Source organism: Giraffa tippelskirchi, chromosome 3, assembly GCF_054371585.1.
Source record: "Giraffa tippelskirchi isolate mGirTip1 chromosome 3, T2T-mGirTip1v1.2.pri, whole genome shotgun sequence".
In the NCBI taxonomy this organism is placed as follows: domain Eukaryota; kingdom Metazoa; phylum Chordata; class Mammalia; order Artiodactyla; family Giraffidae; genus Giraffa; species Giraffa tippelskirchi.
In genome coordinates, this window is record NC_137277.1 from 95,983,093 (window position 1) to 96,007,956 (window position 24,864).

The following is a 24,864-nucleotide window of genomic DNA, read 5'->3' on the forward strand; positions in this document are numbered from 1 at the left end:
AACTTGTAACCAATATCAAAATTTACTCAAGAATATATGTAATCATAAGGCAAATCAAGGCATGGAGATCCTTCTAGTATGTGTTCTGTCTAAGTTTTAACATTGTTGTTGTTCAGTCATTAAGTCATGTCTGATTCTTTGCAATCCCATGGACTATAGCACACTAGGTTCCTCTGCCTTCTACTATCTCCCAGAGTTTGCTCAAATTCATGTCCATTGAGTCAGTGATGTTATTTAACCATCTCATCCTCTGCTGCCCCCTTCTCCTTTTGCCCTCTACCTCTCCCAGCATCAGGGTCTTTTCCAGTGAGTCAGCTCATGGCATCAGGTGGCCAAACTATTGGAGCTTCAGCTTCAGCAACAATCCTTCCACTGAATATTCAGGGTTGATTTCCTTTAGGATTGATTGGTTTGATCTCCTTGCTATCCAAGGGACACTCAAGAGTCTTCTTCAGTACCACAATTTGAAAGCATCAATTCTTTGGTGCTCAGCCTCGCTCATCCAACTCTCACATCCATACATGACTACTAGAAAAATCATAGCTTTGACTCTTCTGATCTTTGTCAGCAAAGTGATGTCTCTGCTTTTTAATCTAGGTTTGTCATAGCTTTTCTTCCAAGAAGCAGGCATCCTAAGTTCATGGCTGAAGTCACAGCCCTCAGTGATTTTGGAATCCAAGAAAATAAAATCTGCCATCATTTCCACTTTTTCCCCTTCTATTTGCCATGAAGTGATGGGACCAGATGCCATGATCTTAGTTTTTTGAATGTTGAGTTATAAGCCAGCTTTTTCACTCTTTTATTCATCCTCATCAAGGGGCTCTTTAGGTCCTTTTCACTTTCTGCCATTAGAGTGGTATCATTTGCATACCTGAGGTTGTTGATATTTCTCCCGGTCATCTTGATTCCAGCTTGTGATTCATCCAGCCAAGCATTTTTCTTGATGTACTCTGCATAAAAGTTAAATCAGATTTAACATAGGAGGACCCTAAACCATGTGTGTGATGACATAACACTTAAGCAGAATGAAGCTCTTTTGGTCATCAGACATACACATTTTAGAGTCTGGAAGTTACATAGCTTACAAGACATTTTCTAGAAAGTAATGTCCTATAAATCAACGAAATATTTGTTTACTGTAAGCAATTTAAACTAGACACACTCTGCCACAGAAAAATGCTACTCCATAGATAAGGGCTGCCCCACACTTTTAGTGTGCTTGTGAAGAGCAGGTCATTAATCTTTGTCATTATCTAGTCACTTTTCTTTCCAGGTATTACTCAGGAAGGAGAGAGAATGAATCAAATATCTGTTGCTAACCCTTTCCTTTCTATTAATTTTTACATGATTTTGAAATTTCAATATTAAGTTCCTTGCTGCACATTAAAATCATCTGAATATATAAATGTTAGTGCTTCAGACTTGCCCTGCAACAGGTAAACCAGAATTGCTTATAGCTATGTCAGAGCATCAGTATTTTTATGTCTATTCTAACATGTATCCAGGACTGAGAGCCACTGATTTAGAGCCTAAAAAAATTATGTCTCCTTCAGTAAGATTTATCTAATGCTCTTTGAAATTCTTACCTTTGTTATTAAATTCATTCTTAAAGTTATATATAGCTTAGTCAATCAAATGAAATACATTATATATTTCCATTTTTACCTGCTATTTATCTTCCTTATAGCCATGTTAACATATCATCTGCCTCATTGTTTTTTCATTTGTTATTTATGCCATACCACACAATTTTCAGAATCTTAGTTCCCTGACCAGATATTGAACCGCCACCCCCAGGGAAGTGAAGGTGCAGAGTCCTAACCACTGGACTGTCAGGGAATTCCCTATCTGCCTCACTCTTATTGGACTTTTTATTTAGTTTGTTTTAGTCTGATTTGGGTTGGCTTTGGGCAGGAAGAGAGGTCCTTGAGGATTTACTCTTGGATGTTCTAAGTATCATATCAGCAACAAAAGAGATACATCCATTCTCTTTTTAAGAAATACTATTTATTTTCCATATGAATTCAGTTGATTCTCCAAAACAGTTTTGAATAGTAGTAGCTGACTTTTTGAAAATAACTTTACCATTAAAACTAATCTTTAAAAAAATCCTTGCATTTCTGAAATAAATCCTACTTGGTCACAGATATTTTTGATATTTTGTTGATTGTATTAGCCAGTAAATTATTCAGAACTGTGCATCTATTTTACAGTAGTATTGTTCTATAGTTACAAGCTTTTTAAGTGTTAGAAAGAAATCATCTGTTAAACTACGTGGTTGTGGTGGTTTTAATAGTAGTTCTTTAACCACCATTTAATCTCTACTATGGTAATTATTTATTCTGTTTCTTTCTTGGTCAATATTGATAATTCATATTTTGGGAAAAATTCATCCATTACCTCTAGGCTTTCAAAGTTGTTACAAAATTGCTTCAAAGATTCTCTTTTACCTCATTTATTCAGTCTTTTCCATATCAGTAGCTATATCTGCCTTATCATTTCTAAATTTGCATATTTTTGTTCCTTTTTCCTTCCATTAGCAGGCCTTTGAAAGGTTCATTTATTTCACTGTATTTTTTTCAAGGAACTAGCCTTTGGATTAATTTATTATTGCTACTATTCTTTTCAGTTTCAGCATTTGCCTTCATTACCCTCTTTTTTATTTCTTTATTTTGTTCTATTATTTTTACCATTTGTTTTAGGGGTTTTTTTTTTTGAGTCTTTCTTTCTGAAATAACTAAGACATTAAGACTAATATTTTCCTTTCAATGTAAATTTTTCTGTGGTTGCATGGATTTTGATATGAATTTTTCTACTGCATTCTAAATTATGCATTTTTTGATCCAAAGGTTATCATAGAGTGTGGTTCTTAATTTTCATGTGCTTCTGATTTTTAGTCACTTTTTAATTTTTTCTAGAGGTAATGGACTATATTACATTTCCACTTTTAATTATAAATGTTTAAGTACCCAAACCTAATACAAAACCAATCTATGACTGCATTTGTTTATAATGGCTCACTTTTATAAAGTTTTTCCAAAACATTTCATTTTATTTTCATGGGGATGGGGGAACCCTGCTCTCTTTCTTTAGTCATACTTACTTCATTCTTTTATGTGCAATACGATTGAATTATGTGATTTCATGAACAAGTATAGCTGACATACATGTTTTGGAACTTACACAGCTGGTTTCAAACTCAATTTGTAGAAGTAAGAATGTACAAGGACACAACAATATGGAACATTTGGAGTGTTGGGTAACAAGACTAAACACATTTTATAGAAGGGGAATCTAATAGATGGAGGAAGAGAACCTCTGCTATTTTGAGAGCTTCTGCTATTTTGAAAAAAGTTATAAAATTGCCAATAGAGCCATCACTTTCCCTAGAAAACAACTGAATTGTTGTCTAGTTTTAATCTTTCTGGGAAACAAATACCCTAACCAGTACAAAAAGAAAATAGCATTTATGTCACATTTCTATTCTTTGTTGCTTATTGATAAAACTGATAAGTAAAATGAATGGAAAGCATTTTATACTTCACCATACTAGCAGCAACTTTAGAAATCCACTCTGATGAACAGCTATGGCAAGTCACAATAGTTGAAGGAATCCTGGACTAAGTTTAGAGTCTTAATTCTTTCACAAATAAAATCCCTTACTGCACTTTTTTGTTGTTGTTTACTCACTTAGTCATGTTCAAGTCTTTTTGACCCCGTGGACTGTAGCCTGCCAGGCTTCTTTGTCACCGGGATTTCCTAGACAAGAATACTGGGGTGGGTTGCCATTTCCTTCTCCAGGGGACCCTCCCAACCCAGGGACTGAACCTGCATCTCCTGCATTGGCAGGTGGATTCTTTACCACCAAACCTCCAGGGAAACCCTTAGTGCACTTATTTTTTAGTTTTTGCGTGAAAAAATGGGGAAATCACCCTTCTACATTCCTTATATAAAGTTGATAAAGCAAAACATGATTGTAACATATTACACATGAGAACATTTTCTGAAACATAAAACTAGATTCAAGTTCAAAATGGTATATCAAATGTGAAGTGGTACTTAAATCACTTTTTCATTACATGGCAGACTGCACCTCCCTTTTCCTTACTTTGTAAGCGAGCTCAGCTCATCTACAATCAGTCCATTTGTAAAAAAATGTATTTGCGAAGTATTCCTTCATCCCTTCCTTCATTCCCTCTCTCAAGTAATTGGGAGGTTGAGGGGAAGGTCCTGAAATTGCTTTTCAGGATGCAGATCCCTCCTGTTGCCTTTAGAAACTTTAGTGAGTTCCAGGGTTTCCCCCGAGATCTTCTTTCAAAAATCCTAACGTACCCTCTTAAGTCAGGCCTTTGCTGATTTAGCAGAAGGGCCTCAGAGTTGGAGTAGCAAGAATATGTATGTAAAAGTAGTAAATCCCCTCAGCTTACACATCATCGCTCACACTGCAGCTCATCCTAGGCCCTGACTTAACTGGGATCAGGTTAAAGTTTGAGTGTTCTTCTGAAAGCAAAGGAACATCTCATAATTAAGCTGTTAACTGGGGATGGGAACTGCAGGACAAGGAACGGAGAAGGGAAAGATGCAGGAGGGAGGACTCTGTTTTCATTTTTCAGGGAAACTTTACTTGTAGCACAACTGGTTCAGGATTTATGACACTGTTTTCCATGTCTGTGTGCAGCAGCATTTTGTTCTGCTCGTATGTTTTTTGCCTAAATGATGTAACCATATGATATATGTTGAAAAGTTGCATGCAGAAAATTAATTAATTTTCACAAGACTTATAAAAGCCCTTAGTAATGGATTCTACAATACCCTGCTTTGCCAGCAATCTGGCCAGATGTGATAGTGCTATGCATTAAAACAATTCCTTCTTCTCATTAGCCACATGAAAGTAAAATAAGAAAGTAGATGAAAAAGCAGTTTGAAATTTCAGACTAAGGCTATATATATATTTGTATGTTTAAAACTACTAAAAGAATGTACCTGACTTGATCAGTGGATAAACGTAATCACCAAGGAAATATGAAAGATGTGTTCTCCCTATCCCTTAATGACAAACCATAACCATAGAAATAATATAATCTGGGATGACCTCAAAACTGTGAAATCCATTAAGGAACAACATTATCTTCTAGAAACAGTGAAAAGTGAGATTTAGTATCTTTTAAAGATGTTATCAAATCTAGAATGTCCACATAGAAAGTAATAATTATATTAGAATTTTAAAAATGCTATAAAATATTAAGGCTGTGATTTAGGGCAGAGATTTAAGATTTGATATATTTCTTGCATAATCTATTTGATAATCATACTTGAGTTTTAATGTTTCATTAGTGAGTGTTAATTTATGTTTTGATTAATACTAGTTTGTCAAGATTTAAGTATATTTTAAGGACCCAAGGAAATTTCCTACTGTTAGTTACCACAGTTACCAAAGTTGTTTCTATGCTTAATTTGCTGCTTCGGGGAACCATTTGCCACATTCAGACTGTCTTTCTCCATGTGCCCTCTTCAGGCTGCCTTTAGGAATGGCCCTCTCTGCAGCCCTGCTAAGTGAGACAAACCAAAAGCCATTTATTACAGCATAGGTCAGCTTCCCATGCTATCTAAATAGGGGACCTCTATTAGATAATTTTTTTTTTCAAAATAAAATATAAGAGTTCAAAACACTATGGAAGCAGGGTTTTGGTTTTGTTTATTTTTTTGGTAAAAACTCAATTGTTGACATTCTTCCAACAGAACTTAGACAGTATACACACCACAAAAAGAGAGTGTTTTGCAATCCAGGCTAAGAAACAGCAAACACTGAATCTTGTATCTTAAATCTGAGGAAGGGATAATAGAGTTTGATAGATGGTTAATATGGAATAGTTATTTCCATTTTTGCTGTCTCCATTTGTCATTTCTTCAGTCTGACTTTGATTTAATACTTCTATCTTGTTTTGTGGTTGTTGGGTAGTTCTTGTTTGAATGTCCCTAAAATTTGATTTCTCTAGTAATAAGTTATGGGATTGATTTAACAGTCACAGAAAGCACTTCATACTCACTTAAAAGAACAAATGTCTCATTTGTCTTATATAATTTGAGAGTTTCATAGAGTTTTATCTACCTACATTCAAGTAAAGGAAAGTTAATTTTGCATTTATAAAATATTCAAGTGACTTAATATCATAATTAAGATATGGAATTTTTATCAGCCTTGAAAAAAATGTTCTGGGACTTTTAGGAACTTTTTACTCACCTTAAATTAGCTATTACCTTGATAGTTCCTTTGAACAGCCATTAGTATTGTAAACTTGCATTATAAATGTCTAATTTGGCATGAAAATGTGGGAAATTCTGAGTAAACTTATATATATATTTTTCTAATCAGGGCATTTAGAGGCTTGAGGACCAAGGATATTTTCAGAATGTTTTATTCATTGTTATGCTCTCATGCCTAGCATAGTGCCTGGTATACAGTAGATACTTAATAAATATTCGTTAAAAGAATGAAGACTGCTTTTCCAAGCTGCAGGCCATGAAACTGAGCAATGGCCTTAATCTGAAATCAGGCTAACTCTGTAAAACAATGGCTCCATCTGCACAGCAAAAGATGCTATGTACCCTCACAGCAGCTCCAGAGCCTGACAAACAGGAAGCTTGTGTAGAGTGTAGCAGCAGGACTGCAATAATCATTAAACCAACCTGTGTCCCCGTTTGTACTTATGTATTTGAAATAGGTTCTCTTTTAGCCAGGCTAAAGGCTAAATAAAATGCTAAGGCTTTTATCTGCTAAGGCTCAATAAAATGCCACTCTTCGAATGCTAAATGAGAAAATTCCAAGTCAGGTAGTTTAGCAGAGGAACCAAACCTGACCAGTAAAGGAATCACTTGCAAGCAAGAAGGGCACCATGGCTGGGACCAATGGAAGGGGTGCCTTGGATAAATATCCACTTAAACCCTACCCTTTCTTCCCACACGTTCAATGTGCCTCTACCTCTGTTTCAATACAGCTTCCTCTCTTAACAACTCCCATTTTAAAATCTCTTTACTTAGGCATAACCCAGATTCCAATGCTGCTAACTTACTTAGGACTTCCAAATCTCTGGGCTAGGAAGAGATTCAGTGAATAAATCTTAGCTTCTACTGAGTTCTATGTAACTGAGTTAAGAAAATTAAGAAAGTCAGTTAAGGGCTAACATCATAGGAGGATTCCTTAATCTAGACAAGTCCTTCATGCCAAGATCGGCGAATCTTACCCCCACTACATACAAACAAAGGCCTCTCCACGGAATTCTATAGTACCTCCTTTGTTGTTGTTAGTCACTAAGTTACGTCCAATTTTTTTGTGATGGACTGTAGCCATGGAATGTAGCCCACCAGGCTCCTGTGGCCCTAGGATTTTCCAGGCAGCAGTACTGGTATGGGTTGCCATTTCCTCTTTCAGGCGATCTTCCCAAACCAGATATCAAGCAAACCTCTGTCTCCTGGGTCTCCTGCATTGGCAGGTGGATTCTTTAGGCCACTGAGCCATCAGGGAAGCCCCATGGTACCTCCTGCTAGAGATTATTGTCTCCAGTGATTGTCACTTCTATTAGGATGAGTATTAGGAGCTGACAACACATGAGAAAAACACTTGAGAAGAGAAAGATATTGAAAAACTTTCCCAAGTGCCCTTAAGGCTTCATGGGTGATTCCAAGAATACTGGAATTCCAAAAACATCTTTCTAAATCGATTTAGTAACTGACTACTTTCATAAAGGATTTAAGACAACTCACAGTGAAAACCTGAGTGCAAAATTACAAGCCAAAATATTTAACACAAGTCATAAAGAGGAAACAAAAGTTAGAGAGATGAAAGGAAAAATAATTAAAACTCTCTTGAGGCAATGGAACACAAAATTTAGTGGTGAATTTCTTAGTCACCAAATGAGACCAACAAAAATACATTGGGCACTGTATCTCTCAATTTCTAGCAAAGAGAATGTAACAGTTCTTTAGGAACAATAAATATGTGTGAAAAAAAAACCCACAGGAAAAGTCAGAAGTAAACTTTCTATTGAGTGTCTACAATGCACGGGATGATTTACATTCATTATCACATTTAATTGTGCGCACAACCCTGTGAGGTAGATATTCTTTTTACAGTAAAGGAAAATGAATCTCAAAAAAAGTTAATTGACTTGATAAAAGTCACAGCTAGTAAGGGATGGAACTAAAACTTCAACTCATGCCTATCTGATTCCATAGCTCATATCAGACCGAGAGAAGCGTATAACCCCTACCTCGATCTCATCTGCATCTCCAGCTCAAAGCACGCATACACCTACACACACACACACACACACACACGAACACACACATACACACACATGAGTGCATGCACAATTTTTTCTTCTATAAGCAGGTTATACTCAGAAAATTTACCTTAGAAACCTCAGGAAAAATACAAAGCTAGCAGCTGTAAGTTCAATATCCTCATTCTGACTACCATAATGGTAGCAGTATCTCCACTGGTGGTGGTCAGTGGCTTCAGTCGTGTCCGACTCTGCAACCCATGGACTGTAGCCTCCCAGACACCTCTGTCCATGGGATTCTCCAGGCAAGAATACTGGAGTGGGTTGCCATTTCCTTCTCCAGGGAATCTCCCTGACCTAAGGATTGAACCCACATCTCCAGAGTCTCCTGCATTGCAGGCAGATTCTTCATCACTAAGCTACGGGGGAAGCCCAGTATCTCCACAATTTGTGTGAAATATAAAATGCCTTTTTGTACTGTATTATAGATAAATCCTAAGAGAAAAATAGGAATATCCAGTTTGTTTCTTGGAATAATGTTCCTTATGTTTTTATTTGTATAAGGATACCTGAGAGTTATGCTGAGATCACAATAGTGTGCTTCAGCCAGGAAAAGTAAATCATATGCAAAGAAACCAGTGAACTGGAGTCTGTTCCTACCATAGCAGAAGACAGTATCCAAACCTACTTATCTTTAGTCTAACATCACTTGCCAAAGCCAATGTGATTAGTTTAGACGGGTAGAAGGATCAGCAAACTAGAGGACTACTTCCATGAGAGGAGCTGGGTTGCTTATAATCCCAACAAAGAGTAGGAAAAAGGTCTCCAACCTCAAAGGCAGAAATGGACAGAGTTATCATTCTGGAGAGGTCTCTGGTCTAAGTAGAAAATGCAACAGGAGTCCAGTCATGGAGGTGAAGCCTGAAGGTTACAGTTAAGGGGAGAGACAGCTCATTCTTTGGGTCTGAGCTAGGTCCTCCAGAAACTTCAGGATAAAAGTCTGCAGCTGTGTGGAGCTGGGTAAGCAGTGTCTTGCAATTGGCACACAATTTATTGGTAACTTATGACAAATTCGAGTATTGCAAAGGCTCTCATTCTCTGTCAAAGAAACACAGACGGATAAAGTGACTTGCACAAGCATCAACCTGTGGCAAATTCATGACCAGAACACACAGTATGTGGCTTTTCTTCTAAAACGCTCTTGAGCTATTTCTGTGAGTGACTCTACGATGAAGGAAGCAAGATGGGAAACAATGGCTGTAGTGTTTCAGGTCTTTCAATGATTCTTTTGTATCATGTCCCAGGCAGTCTGACCAATTGCTTCACACAGTAGTCCTGCAGATGCAGGATCCTTGTGGCTGCTTTCATATATATAAATTAACTAAAATATGATTTAATTTGAAGTTCTTCTATGGGGCACATGTATTAGAATTACATACACAAATAATTTATTATTACATTTAGCTATAATGGACAGCAATAACAAGACTGACCCAAAAAGTTCAGAAATCCTAAAATTACATTATCAGGCACTTATAATGCCTCCTCCCCCTACTCAAAAGAATATTTAAACGAATTTATTTTTACTGACAGAGGAAGCTCAACCTGAGAATTAAAATCTCTATATGCCACCCAAAATAGCTAAGAAACATACAGAGAAGCAAGAGTTGAATACCTTTGAATCATTGTATACCGGACATTTTTTTTTTAATAACATAAAATTTTATTCAGTTTAAAGTGAGTAGCACTTGTCACAAGTTATTGTTTAATCTTTTTTACAAATTTTTATTTAGTCACTGAATAAGTTGTCAAGACAGTAGAGCTGTTAGAAGCTTTATATATGCATCATAAATTCTGGCACAATTTCCATTTCTGAAAACGGAACTGCACTTTTCAAGTACTTTTGCTGTGCTCCTTTCCTTTCTCTATTTTCAGTACTTATCAAAATATTTAGTGTAAAATAATGTGCTTATGAAATGTAAATACTCAATGTATTGTTAGCTAAGAGCCCTCTCTGGTATGTGACATTTACAAATACCATGGCTATTTCAGAATCATTATTTATATTAATTATAACTGAGATGTATACCAGAGATACCAGTCCAAATTGACTTGAGATTCCTTCAGAAGGTTGTCGTTCTAGTTGTACCACCTTTCATTAATTATGTCTTATTAATTGTCACATTGCATTATACCTGTGCACAGTATGGTGCTACATAACATAATGCAGGCAATGAGAAGCAGTGTGAAATGTTGTAGGCATTATATTTTAATGAGACAGCATTTGTGTTGAGTCTGAATGCCTGCAGTTAATTCATTGAACACGTTGAGTTCAATTTCTGACATGGTTAGCAAACCAAATATTCATTAAGTTAGGTAAACTAGGAGCATTGTAAGAACTCCTGTGTGACAATTACTACACCTGAAGTGCTGTGAACAAGAAGTATACTTTATTTCAGGTGGAGGTCCTCTGTGTGCTGGTAGTATGAAACTCTTTCTCTTTTTTTCTTCAGGTCCTAAAGGGTTTCCCAGAATGTTTACAAGCTGACATTTGTCTACATCTCAACCAGACTTTGCTGCAAAACTGCAAAGCCTTTCGAGGGGCAAGTAAAGGTTGCCTTAGAGCTTTGGCAATGAAATTCAAGACCACCCATGCACCTCCAGGAGACACCCTGGTTCACTGTGGGGATGTCCTCACTGCACTTTATTTCTTATCCAGAGGCTCCATTGAAATCCTCAAAGATGACATTGTGGTAGCTATTCTGGGTGAGTGTTTTAACATTGGATAGTCACAAATTCAGCTTTTAGCCAGTGTAACGCATAGTTTAAAATGACAAAAGACAGGACTTTCCTATTTATTTATGAGTACGGTTTAAGACTGATGAATAATTTTAAAGCTTTAGTTAAAATTCAATTCAAATCAAATTAACCTTGCAGAAAATACATTTTCTTGACTCTCTCACTTGTTCTCTGGTGTGTAAATGCTTCCATTCTTGGCAGCCGCTTAAGCCTTTGAGGCCAAATACATGAAAATAGCATTTTCCTTTTCATGTTACAGGATCGTGGATTCATGCTGAGTCCTTATCCCCTTAAATAAAATGTACATGTAGTAAGCATACCTGCTAGCATGTGCCAATGCCTGTCATGAACCGGGTTTGTATGTTGATGAATTTATCTATTTGCTGTACACTTTACTACTGTGTCCCATCAAACAGAATTATGTGACTCCTTACCTAGGTTATCAGTAATATAGGGCTATAAACAACACACAGGGATCACGGTGTTGAGGAGATAAAAATTCATAAGTTAAACTGGTCTGGGTGCAAAAGAAAGTCCATCTCTCCAAACTGCCTCTTCAAAAATAAATTTAGTCAGTGTGAACTGGTAGGATTTCTTTGGAATATTAGAACAACGGGAAAGCACAAGAGAGCAGAGAGAAATGAGATCAGTTTTTGTTCTTTCCTCTCTCCTAGCCAGGAATTTTAAGGCTCTGTCTCCCTGGGAGCACCCACTCCCAATGTTTGGGAACATGTGCACTCATTTTTTCCCCATGGATAAAATCTGGCTCTATTTAAATAAAAAGCACATAATTCAATGATTTCCTTTTTCTTGACTCTTGATGTTAACATCCAAAGGATGAGGATATTGTCTGTTTTCTTCACTGTTGTATAGAACCAGTGGGCATAATGCAGGACCCAATACATGAATGAAGATGTTTGAGAGGTTTATATATCTTGATAATTATATTATGATGAGAAATTTAAAAAAAAAATTTCAAACTTTATCAGAGGTACAATTTGGTTTATAATCCAATAAGGAGACCAAGAATAAAAATATATTTTAAATCACTTAGCAGCTACAGAGTAAAGTGAGATTTTCACTTGATTTGGCCTTGACAGTTTTAGTCTGTTGCCAGGGAAGAAGCACGCATCATTGCATTCCTGATCTTCAAATCAGCCAGCCTTAACTTCTACAGGAAGGTAACAAGGTGTCTTGCTTTATAAAATAGTAATTTTAGAATGTAGTTAAGCTGTACATGGTGACTGGCTTACTCTTTGCTCATTTACAATCATGTAAAATACAAATACAAAGCTCATGCTGAATTTAGTTCAGAGCTTTTCTCTGATAATATCTGTACTAACATATCAAAACTATAAAGAATTTCAAGAGATTCTCCTTTCCTGTCCCCATTTCCAAAAAGTCTCAGAAATTATGATTCCTCATTCGACTGTTTTTAAAAGCTAAGTATTTATTTAAATGAAAGTTCAAGTATTCTCTCCAACATCAATTTTTCTTATAAAGATATGGCATCTGATTTCTCCCCATTACATTCACATTTAAAATAAGAACATCACAGAGTTTTTCTTTTACCTTGAATTTTTTTGTTTAAAAGTCTTTGGTAGTTTCCATAGTTGGGGATATATGAACTTGTTTACCAAAAAGTTAAGTAACAGATCCACTGAGATTTTTCTAAATCTGAAAAGTAGCTTTAGGATATATGTATATATGTAAGAAGGTACATTTTACACTGCCATCTACTATCTTTAAAAGTTACATAATCAGTAGTTATTGCACATGTATTTCATAGGTACAATTTTTAAGTATCTTGGCTTCAGAGACAGAAAGATCTTAGTGGCCATGACATTCAGGGAAAATAATGGGAGGAGATAAGATATATCAAGTGTGCAAAGAATTTAACTGGAGTCAGAATGCATGGGATGTAGTTATGGCTGCTCTCTCTCTACCTTTATTTCACCCAGCTAAGAAGGTGACCTTGACCTAATCCATTTACACTCTTTAATCCTCTTTCACTTTCATAAAATTTGGATAATAATTAGTAATTTTTTCATTAGGTTATTTTGGGGATCAAGTGAGATAATGCACCTAAGCATTTGATGCAGAGCCTGGCACCTACTTAGTCTTCAATAAGCATTTGTTGTTACTGTCATTATCATCCTCATAGTTTTAGGAGGCTTAGGAAAGAAGTGACATGTGGCTAGGCAGAGGGGATGGGAAGGGCCCATCAGAAACCAGACACTGAAATAACCCCAGGCTTGGCAAAAAAGCAGGAAGGACACACTTTTGGAATAAAGGCCATACAGTTTAAAAACATGACTGTATTTGTTGAGAAAATATAGCTAGATGTATTATTAAGGGCAGTTCCAAAAGTAGTTACTAAAGGAAACCGGGTATATTCAAATTGTACCCCTCTATTGTAGTCCTCTAAGTTAAAAGAGATCTACCATAATCCCATGCTTGGCATCACCTCCCGAGACCATTCTGAGATAGAAAGTTTGTGAATCTGACTCACCACAGCCTTTCCCTTATTCTTAGATTGACAGAATTAGACCATACTAAACACTTGCCAAAAACATAGCAGACCAAAGCCATGTTTGCTGTATTCCAGATGCTTAGCCAAAGAATCAAAACTAGGAAATAATAGGGATTATACCAGGACCAGTGCTCTAAAAGGTAACATTCTGGTCAGCAAACAAATACGACTGGGGCAGTCAGTACGTAGCACTAGGATTGTGCTGCCCAAGTGTCTGTTGGCTGTTAGGTCTTAACATGTGAAATTTTTGGTTCAGGGATAGGTCAGTGGTTCCCTTCAACTTTTAGAAGTAAAACATTAAGTTCAAATTTCTTTCATTTCTTTTTTTTCCTTTTCTCCTTTTTGATCTTTTAGGAAAAAATGATATATTTGGAGAAATGGTCCATCTTTATGCCAAACCTGGAAAGTCTAATGCAGATGTAAGAGCGCTCACATATTGTGACTTGCATAAGATTCAGAGAGAAGACTTGTTAGAGGTTTTGGACATGTATCCTGAGTTTTCTGATCACTTTCTCACAAACCTAGAGTTGACTTTCAACCTGAGGCATGAGAGTGCAAAGGTATATGTTACCTGCTCATTTTTGGACTTTGATGTTTTATTTTATTCTTAGATTGTCCAAGGACCTCTGAAAGATAAGTGAAATAGTGTAAACAGTTAAACAATTGTGAATATTTGAAAGGAAAAGCCAACTTAATATTAGAATTTCTCAATTAAAAAGAAGGAATTAGGTCTAATTACACTCAAATATGTTGAATAACTTTAGTATTTCAATTCAATATGACCTTTTAGGTGATATACTTGATCTATAATAGCCTTTTTTTTATATTGAATGTGACAATTATTTGTTATAAATGGGTGATTCTAGACTATTGAAAATCACCTAAAAAGAGTTTATCTCATACAGAGGTTAAAATATTCTCTCAGATACTATTTACACTGTATATTGGTTAGCAGTATCTTTTCAATAATCCTGAAGAAGTTAAATTATTAAAGTTTAGGTACATATTTAACACAATTTCTAAACTGTAGAAGTATAAATTGATCAGGCCTATACCTAAGTCAAAATTATTGATGCAGAATGAATAACATGCTCTAGTAGAAATAGTATCTTAAATAATGTTACATGTGATTTAACATGGGATACATTTTGAGAGTGTATCCCTTAAAGCCCTCACTCACCCTCCTCCACCATGAAAATGTGTCCTTATCACCCACTAGTATTCTAAGAATAGATTTTATGTTGCAGCCCACAATTTATTACTAGGTTATTCTCTATCTCCTTCCCTCCTCGCCACCAAACTCATAATCCTAACACCAACTCTAAATACACTTTGTTCCAGAAACCAAATGTTTTGACTCTTGCAAGTGTATTTTAATGTTAACTAATAAAGTCTCTGGAAAGCAAGACTCTCAAGTCAATAGTTAAGTAAAACATGGTAGATTTCATTTCCCCTGGAGTTATAGTCATTCCCAGGATACTGTGAGAGACTTAAAGAATTTAAGGTCACCAGAGTACCATTTGATAACCTGAAGCACTAGCTCAGATAATTACTTCTTCAAAATGCTGAAAGCTGAAAAATCAGATGGTAAGAGGTTCAAGTTACCAAGAGTATATGCTTTTTATAATGATTTTAATTCAGAATTTTATCAAGTTGCAGTTTAATATCACTGACCTCATTCTTATTTTGCTTAAAAATACAAGCAGCTACCTCAGATAACTTATTTGTAAAAATTTTAGGCAGCAACCAAATAAACAAAACAGAAGCTTCCATTTGTTTTATTTATTTGGAAACCTCCAGTTTTGTTTACAAGAGAGGGAGGAAGGAAGAATGGGGAACAAAAGAGGGTTCAGAGCATTGTGTTTATTGGATTTCACCTTGTATTTATTGTTGTGAAATTTAACCTTGCAAACTTTACCATGTAATTTAAACATCATAGCTAATTATAATTAGTTTACACATTTTTTTCTGCAATGATACAGATTTTTCAATTTTTTTAATTATTGCTATTTTTATTTTAACTTTTCCAAGTTACATAAAATATATTACACAGGAAGGAATATATGTTGTCTGCAAGTGTTGGCATCATCTCCAAACATTTCTGATAAATAACTTCTACAACTATGATTTCCCTGGTTAAACTACTAGAATTATTTTATTTTATAATTTAGAGAAAATCATTAAGCAAAGTGTTGTAGTTATTTGCCTGCAATCTAATAATCAAGTCTTAAAGTGGTTGAAATGATATGAAATAGTAGAGTTTGCTGATGATACACTGTGTTCAAACTGAATAATCTTCCACTTTATCTTCACATTCCATTAACAAAGGCTGATCTCTTACTACGATCACAGTCCATGAATGATTCTGAAGCAGACAACTGTAAACTGCGAAGGAGATTGTCATTCGACAGTGAAGGAGACAAAGGTAATTCATTCTTTTCTAAAATTTAAATGCGGAGCATATGAATATCAGTCCTGCTTACTTAAATGCTCATTGTACTTCTTAGTTCAAGGGTAAACTTAATTCAGATTTTAGGAAGGCAAATCCTTTGCTTTTTTCAGGAGCTAATGGTGTGGTTTCTGATTGATAACTCTCAAGAGTGTCTCTCAAGACCCAATCCTAGGCCCTTTTCTTCTCTTCTTATTCTCTATCATGCTCTTCCCCTGAATAATTTCATTTATACCCATAGTTTAATTATATTTGTGCATACACGTGTGTGCTAAGTCAATTCAGTTGTGTCTGCTTCTTTGTGACCCTATGGACTGTAGCTTGCCAGCTTGTCCATGGGATTCTCCAGGCAAAAATACTGGAATGGATTGCCATGCCCTCCTACAGGGGGATCTTCCCAACCCAGGGATCGAACCCACGTCTCCTGCATTGTCTCCTGCATTGCCAGGCAGGTTCTTTACCACTAGTGCCACCTAGGAAGCCCTATTCTATTTTCACGTAGGAGATATGCGTGAAAGTGAAAGTGTGAAAGCGTTAGGTCATTCTGCTATGTCCGACTCTTTGTGACCTCATGGACTGTAGCCCACCAGGCTCCTGTGTCCATGGGATTCTCCAGACAAGAATACTGGAGTGGAAAGCTAGACCCAGGGATTAAACCCGGGTCTCCTGCATTACAGGCAGATTCTTTACTGTCTGAGCCACCACAGAAGCTCTGGAGAAGCACATAGCTACATCTTAATACCAGAATATCTAGGGACTTCCTTGGTGGCACTAGTGGTAAAGAATCCACCTGCCAATGCAAGTAGACATAAGAGATGTGTATTTGATCCCTGGGTAGGGAAGATATCCTGGAAGGGAGCATGAAAACCCATTCCAGTATTCTTGTCTGGAGAGTCCCATGGACAGAGGAGCCTGGCAGGCTGCAGTACATAGGGTTGCATAGAGTGGGACACAACTGAAGCAACTTAGCATGCACATACCAGAACATCTGAACTTCAGCCTCCTATATTCAAATGCCTATTAAACCATCTACATGAAATTGCAATAGCAACTCAAACTCGGTACTTCTTAAATTGAAATCATAAGTTCCCCTGGAAACCTCTCTCTCCATCAGTTGCCATGTCTCTAAATGGCACCACCATTCAACATATTGCACAGACTAGATATTCTCTCTAGGAACCAATTTTCTCTCAACCTCTCCATCAGCCTTGGCAACAAGTCTTGTTATCAGTACCTCCAACACAGCCATTTACTCTTCAGACTAGGTCTTTTTTGGTTCACTCTTCTCCATCTTCATAACCACAACTCTGGGTCAGTGAAACATATTTCAACTCACCTTGCCAACTTGCCCCTGTTTCATCTATTGTTTACCCTGGACCACTGGTAATTTTTTTTTTTCCCTAAATCCAGTTTGGTTTATGCCACCCATATATTTAAAGTCCTCTAAGGAATTTCCCATTCCCTGAATTCTTCATAAGGTGAGTCTATACCAACCTTTTTGGTCTTATCTCATACCATCCTTCCCTTACCAGCTCCTCTCTTTTGCAACATTTATTCCAGTTGCACTTCCATATGATTTGCATCATTATTTTATCAGTGATATCTGCCTGTATATCATAAACCTCATGGGAAATATTTGGTCACCTAAAGCTTCAGTGCTTGCCTCAGCAGGTGTTCAACAAATATTTGTTGAAAGAATGAATGAATTAATGAACTAGCATTTGAGCATCTTCCATGTGATTCTTTTCCTCATTTTGCCTTCTTAATCAAAGTTCTTTTCTTGGTCCTCTTTCCTCTGAATTCCCTCCCAAGGGGAGCTCATCTCTTAGCTTTAACTTGCTCTATATTCCAAGTGAACTCAGCTGCCCTCTCTTCCATGTACATCACTTTTGTGTTTTCAATTATATCCTTTCCTTAGTCAAATTTACCTCCCTGTCCTCAAACACACATATGTGCACACTTACAAACAAAACTATACCACACCACTTTTTAATCAATTAAATTACTTTTCTTCAAGGTTAAACTTCAGTGATATTCAATGTGAACTCTTTCTTGATTTTCTCAAAAATACAGGTTTTGTTTTTTTATGAATTCCTAAAACACTCCCCCCTTGTTATCTTGTTATATAGATGGTTCTTGACTTAATGATGGTTTAACTTTGTGATTTTTTGACTATGCAGTAGTGCAAAACAATAAACATTTAGTAGAAACTATATTTCAAATTTTTATTTTGATCTTTTCCCAGCTAGTGATATCCCATAATGTAGTTTCCTGTGATCCTGGACAGTGGCAGCTCTCAGTCAGCCACATGATCACAAGGGAAACAGCCAATATACTTACAACCATTTTGTTTTTTACTTTCAATGCAGTGTTCAATAAATTACATGAGATACTCAACACTTTAAAGTAGAATAGGCTTTTGTTAAATGATTTTGCCCAACATAGCATAATGTAAATGTTCTGAGCATGTTTAGACTAGGTTAAGCTATCATGTTCAGTAGATTAAATGTATTTTCAACTTATGATTTTCAACATACAGTGGGTTTATTGTACTGTAACCCCATAGTAACTCAAGGAAGATCTTTATTTTTAAAATACGCCCTGTGCAGTGGTTATTGTTATATTTGTGTTTTTTTCTCTATCAAATAGTAGACTCCTTTAGCAAAGGATGGTGAATAAATATCTGTTGAAATGGGCTAATTGTTGAATCCTCTGGCTGATTTCAGAACAATAAACCACTCACAGCTAGATGATAATTTATTTCTGCAATGTCCTTAATTATTCTCCTGGTGACTTTTTCTAAAACCAGAACCATAACAGTCAAGCTGTTCTATCGACTTAATCTAAATCCCTTATCCTGAAGTTAATCTCATATTTTGATCTCACTAAAAATCACACACAGCTTAACACTGTCTATATAATAACATCACCCATACAGTTGAAGATTTATTAAATCTCCTTTCAATCTTGTTTAGTTTCCTCATTCTCAAGCTAAATAATCTAATGTTTTTATCTCCAGGTAAGGCCCTAAGAGCATGTCACAATTTATATTGTGCTAATGCTACTAGACATTTTATTGATTCTGAAGACTTTTCCTTTAATCTCAGGCTTAGTCTATAAGACCCGTTTTATATAAAATGTTGATGATAAGGCATTTGCCTGCCTGTAACTTTTTGAAGTTTCCTGGTGTATCAGTGAGTAAGTCAATATGAAAGCACAATTAACTCCAGTCTAAACTGTAGCTCAGTTGGTAAAAAATCTGCCTGCAATGCAGAAAACCCAGGTTCAATTCTTGGGTCAGGAAGATCCCCTGGAGAAGGAAATGGCAACCCACTCCAGTATTCTTGCCTGGAGAATCTGATGAACAAAGGAGCCTTGCAGGCTACAGTAAATGGGGTAGCAAGAGTCATATAGGACCTAGCGACTAAACCACCATCCAGAGCTTGAGAGCCTATTCCAGTCTTCAGGACTCTATGGTGCTATAGGCCAGTTTAAAATTTTTTGAAAGCAATTTAGTCCCAATCACCCCAATCTAAAGATCTGAAGGGGCCGTCCATTCTGTACTTCTTCATATAGAATCAATATCTTGGAGGAAAAAAAATGCATATAAGCAAGTATAAAGAATAAAGAACGTTTGGAAGATAAATGATCCCATATGATATGCAGGTTACATAAATTAAAAGCTGCCCATGAAATGTATTGATTACTTTAGAGTTAGCTTACTGCTCAGTTGAAACAATACCTTGAGGGCATATATCCAAGAGTGCTGATGACTGTGAATTAATCAGCAGAGGCATCAAGAACCAGAGGGAAGAACATGTGGTTGGCCATTGGTGACAGACACATTGAATCTTACAATTACTGTCCACAACCTACCCAACAAAACACCGGAACTCTTAAGGTTTCATTTCCAACTTATACCTCCCTCCCACCGTGTCTACCATGTGGTGCTAAGAAGTTTAGATTCAAAAAGAAATATTAAAAATGAAAAGATATATATAGAAACTTTGAAGATTGACTTGAACTAAATAGAAGCTTAACATATTGGACCTCTTCTCTCCTAAAATACATTTGTAGGTGAAAGTGGTATGTCCTCATAGGCTGTGCACTTCTTCTGAGGAAATAAACTCACTTCTTGAGTAGAAAGAATTGTCAGTTCAAGTCCAAATTTGAGGACTGCTGCTGCTGCTGCTAAGTTGCTTCAGTCGTGTCCAACTCTGTGCGACCCCATAGACAGCAGCCCACCAGGCTCTGCCGTCCCTGGGATTCTCCAGGCAAGAACACTGGAGTGGGTTGCCATTTCCTTCTCCAATGCATGAAAGTGAAAAGTGAAAGTGAAGTTGCTCAGTTGTGTCCAACTCTTAGCAACCCCATGGACAGCAGCCTACCAGGCTCCTCCATCCATGGGATTTTCCAGGCAAGAGTACTGGAGTGGGGTGCCATTGCCTTCTCCGTAGGAAGGGGCAGTGGCTTGAAAACAAGACACAGTACAATCCTGCTTAAGGTCAGCTTTGTATTTTTTTTTTTTTTGGCGATATTTTCAAGAAGTTCTCTTTCCTTCGTAAAGTTCTGACATAGAGGTACCCAGGACCTTCCCAAATTGACCGTGGTTATTGTAGGGGGAGGTGTTACAGTTTCTGAGATGAAAATAGAATGTTACTGTTACAGACTGTGAACAATAAAAGTGTATCTTCAATGACTTCCTTAGTTATCACAAGCATTGAAAAGATAGTTGGACAGAACAGAAATAAATGAGCTATAACCACTTAGAACATGTTTAAAATAGTCTAAATACTCTTCAAAGTTGGATCATACTTACTTCAGAGTGTGCCAGTATAGTCTATTGAATATGAGAATATTTCTTTTAAAATTTCATGTTGTGAAATTTTTAGGTATTTTATGTTGCCGCATGTTGTGGCCAAAAAATAATAATAAATAAAATAAAATTTTATATTGTGTGTATTTTATAATACTCATAAATTGTAGAACAATAGCATGTATAATGGCCTATGAGATACATACACGCAAATATATATATATATATTTTTACTGATAGCTCTTTTGTGACTATTTGGAATATTCTGCTCAGCTTTTTCTATGAACAGAAAATGCAAAATCAAAGTAGCTATTAAACACTAAAAGCTAATTTAAGGAGTCAGTTACCCTTTGAGAGACACTAATTCAATGAGAGCATCAATTAATAGGCCAACCCCCAAAAAAGAAAACTGAACTCTGTTAGATGTTCAACATCCTCTTTACATTGAATTTATATGGTTGTCACAATCATAAAAAAAGAACCCATTTTAGGAGATACATAAATTCTAAGAGCAATTTTCTTACTTTCCCACTCATGTGTTTTTTATTAAATTCTATATATATTCAACTGAAAAAATCTAATGTTCCAGAAAATAAGAATGGAAAGAGGTCTTTAACTTATATACCTATGTTTCAAAGAATAGCAATAAACATTATCTTTTTCTAATATTGGTTTAGTGATTTCACATTGTCATAGAAAAGTCAGTAAAGTCTAGTAAGTGTTTCTCCAAAATAACTTCTGTGAAAGTTGTTGAAGTTAAGAGTAAATATATACATTGTTAAACATGTTTTTACAAAATAGGAATGGGTCAAATTCTAACTTTATGAAGTTAATCCTTTAACAATATTAATGTTATAATCTGGCACCTCTTAGGAACATCTTCTCCAATAATAAAGAATGATTAGTTTTTGTTATCCATTTCAGTAATATATATCTTTATTTTAATTTTTAAGATAGATTTTTATCTGTATTTATGTATAACAGTGATGCTAATCTGTTTTCAACTTTCTTTGATGCTAGAAAGGAACTAAAGTACTTGAAATCAAATGAAGACATTTATTTTAGATTCCGGTGTTCCAATGAAATAAAATTTTTAATGCACTTGACTGGAAAATGCTCAACTTATCTCAAAATTGTTACCAGTGGGAAATCTTAAATGATGAGAGAGCACATTAAATGCCTCTCTTTTACCTAAAGTTGGGTCCACCTGTTAGGTCTGACAAATAAAAATGATAAATAAGTTGAGAGAAAAACTCCATAAATAATGGAGAGAGCACAGGCATTTGTTCCCAGATTGTTTGAAATGTAAAAATTTTCTATAATCATTCTTAAGATAGATGGGTCAACCTCTCCATCAGGACATTCACTCTACGCTCTTCAACCCATCCAGAGCCCAGAGAGACACCCACAAGACAGTTCATAAATGTTTTAGAATTGTATCCTGTGAGAAAAGGGGGGGAGAGAGACTGTCAACATACAGAAACAAAGTTTGTTTTTGGTTTTTTTTTAGAGTTTTCAGTCATCTAAGTCAGAAAAATTCCAAGCTTAATTAAACAGGCCAACTTTTTCCTTTGTACAATGATTGTAACAGGAATGATTATACAATCTCATTTCTAGCAAAAGGGAAAATGTAAAAAACTTCTGACCACTATTCAGAATACTACTTCTACACAGCATTCAAGAAAGCAACTTTAAGAAATAATAATAATAAAATAGCACTAAGAAAAAATAGTACCTAATGCTATTTAATGTCTAGTAAGTAATCCAGTTTAGGGACTTCCCTGGAGATGCAGTGGTTAACACTCCATGCTTCCACCGCAGGAGAGCACAGGTTCATCCCTAGCTGGGGAACTGAGATTCCCACATGCTACCTGGAGTGCCCTGCCCCACTGCAAAAAAAAAAAAAAAAAAAAATGCCAGTTTAACTAGAAAAAGGCAGAAATGGAATATGCCATAAAAATCTAGAGGTAAATGGAAGCTAATTATAATGCATTTCAGTCCAATTTCATGTACCCCATTAGCCAACCTCCAGCCTAAGACTGAGCGGTTTCCATTGTTAATCCACAAATAGATTGTTATTGCAGCTGTCATTTTAAATGATAAAATTTGAAGCTTTGTTTTATCAAGTATGGAATAGAAAACTGTTGTTGCAGTTGGGCTGTATCAGAGAAATTGTTCATGTGGCCTGAGTTCCAAAAGGCATCTGGCTGATCATTCACTTGCAAAGAACACAGAAATAAATATGGAGTAATTTCCCCTATATACTTGAAAAAAATCAAGGATATAAAACTTTTTCTTCTTCTTTCATGATCCTGCTTTTACTGGAGATTTTTGTTAAAGGATTTAGATATCATGTATATAGAACAATTTACCCCATTTCACAAGAATTAAATAATAATTCCCCATTCACCACACTGTGAACACATCCCAAGTTGAAATCAGCAAGTTCTAATTCAATTTAACAATATATGTTAACTGATTAATTTTTTACCTAAGCATCCAAAATCAAGCCATAAGTTAGTAAACTAAGACCAAGGTCCATGTGGTAGGTGGGACAGAACATTTTACTATGTATAAGGATTTACAAATCTACAGAGGACTCTTAAGACTGCCCAAGCTGAAAAAAACCATGTGATTTAATAACTTGTGACGTGCATTCATTACAAGTGTCCACCTTAGCATTATCCTTACTTAGATTAGAATTATGAATTAAATGATAGTTTAGTTTGCATTTGATTCTGCTGGAAAAGATTCCATGAAAGTGTTTAAAAGAAAAGCATTTCAGGAAAAATGAGAAGCCTTTGCTGATTCAATCCTCCTGGTGCCCAAACTGCACAAAGTTTTACTTAGAAGCAACAAATTGACCCAATCCACTAAGCAGATATGAGGATAACTTAGAGAAATGAAGCATTTTCTATTTTTAACATTTACTTGCATAAAGTTGGAAACTATTATGTTTTGAAGAATGAAATGCTATGTTCATAAAGTGGGAGAAATGATCAAATTTTCAGGTGGGAAGAAGTTAAAATCAAAGAAAACAGGAGAAGATGACAACAATGAAGGAGGGCTGTGTCAGTGACACTGGAGATAGACAGCTTGTGTAAGAAGACTTCAGTTTACAACCAACTAGATTAGTGGTTGAGCAGTGAAGAGAAATATAAGGGACACTGAGTAATCAAGATGTCTACAGTGCTTGAGACTAGAAAAGTCTATAGTCTTCTCAGTAATGATGAAATCACTGCACAAGTGAAAAATCTTAAAGAAAATAAATTAAGCAATCTGCTTTCATTGCATTTAACTTTAATTGGCAGGATGTAAACAACTAACTCCTTAATAACCATTTCACATGAAGCTGGTTTTTGAACTTTATCCATTTGTACCTTGGGCTGCTTTCTGGCTTCTCAAATTTTAAATTATGATTTTTTAAAAATAAAAGAAAAAGATCTCTGTTTAATTTTGTGCCATATGGGAATTTTAAAAAACAGTTGGAAGTTTCTCTGGAGTGGCCTTAAATCGTTTCATTTGGCCTTCTATAAATAACAAAGTAAGTATAATCAGGCAGAGAGTAGACGGAGACACTGTCTTAAACGTTTCTCTAGAAAATGATATACCTTCTGGAGTATGTTGGTTAGTTATTAGTGGTAACCAGATGGAGAATTATACTGTCTCCCCAGGACACTAATAGAAACAAGTTCTGAGATGTGTCTCTTAGAGTTTTTCCTGCTGAAATATGCTCTAACACAATGTTGAGGGCTGAAATTATCCTGACATTTTAGTATGAAACAGCCAATGTGCACTACTGGCTTTAATGTAATTAGGTAAACCTACCTTAATTACTATTTTCAAGTTTTATATTATTTGCAGTGTGCTGCACAACCAAACCGCATGGTTCATCAAGGCCATTATACGGATTGAACTAAGGCTGAAATTCAGCCTGCTAGTCTTTACCGTAAGGGGGCTTCTGGATTTGATCTTCACGATGGGTAGA

The 24,864-nt window shown here is 35.9% G+C and overlaps 1 protein-coding gene across 8 annotated transcripts in view; it reads left to right on the forward strand.

Moving 5' to 3' along the window:
• Nucleotides 1–24,864, forward strand: part of KCNH7 (potassium voltage-gated channel subfamily H member 7) — a 509,719-nt gene that overhangs the window by 469,017 nt on the left and 15,838 nt on the right. For all 8 annotated transcript variants that reach the window (XM_081581582.1, XM_081581581.1, XM_081581583.1 and 5 more), the window contains 3 exons: nucleotides 10,793–11,045; nucleotides 13,966–14,171; nucleotides 15,940–16,036. In XM_081581582.1, coding sequence (XP_081437708.1) covers nucleotides 10,793–11,045; nucleotides 13,966–14,171; nucleotides 15,940–16,036 — 556 coding nt within the window. The remainder of the gene's footprint in view (nucleotides 1–10,792; nucleotides 11,046–13,965; nucleotides 14,172–15,939; nucleotides 16,037–24,864) is intronic.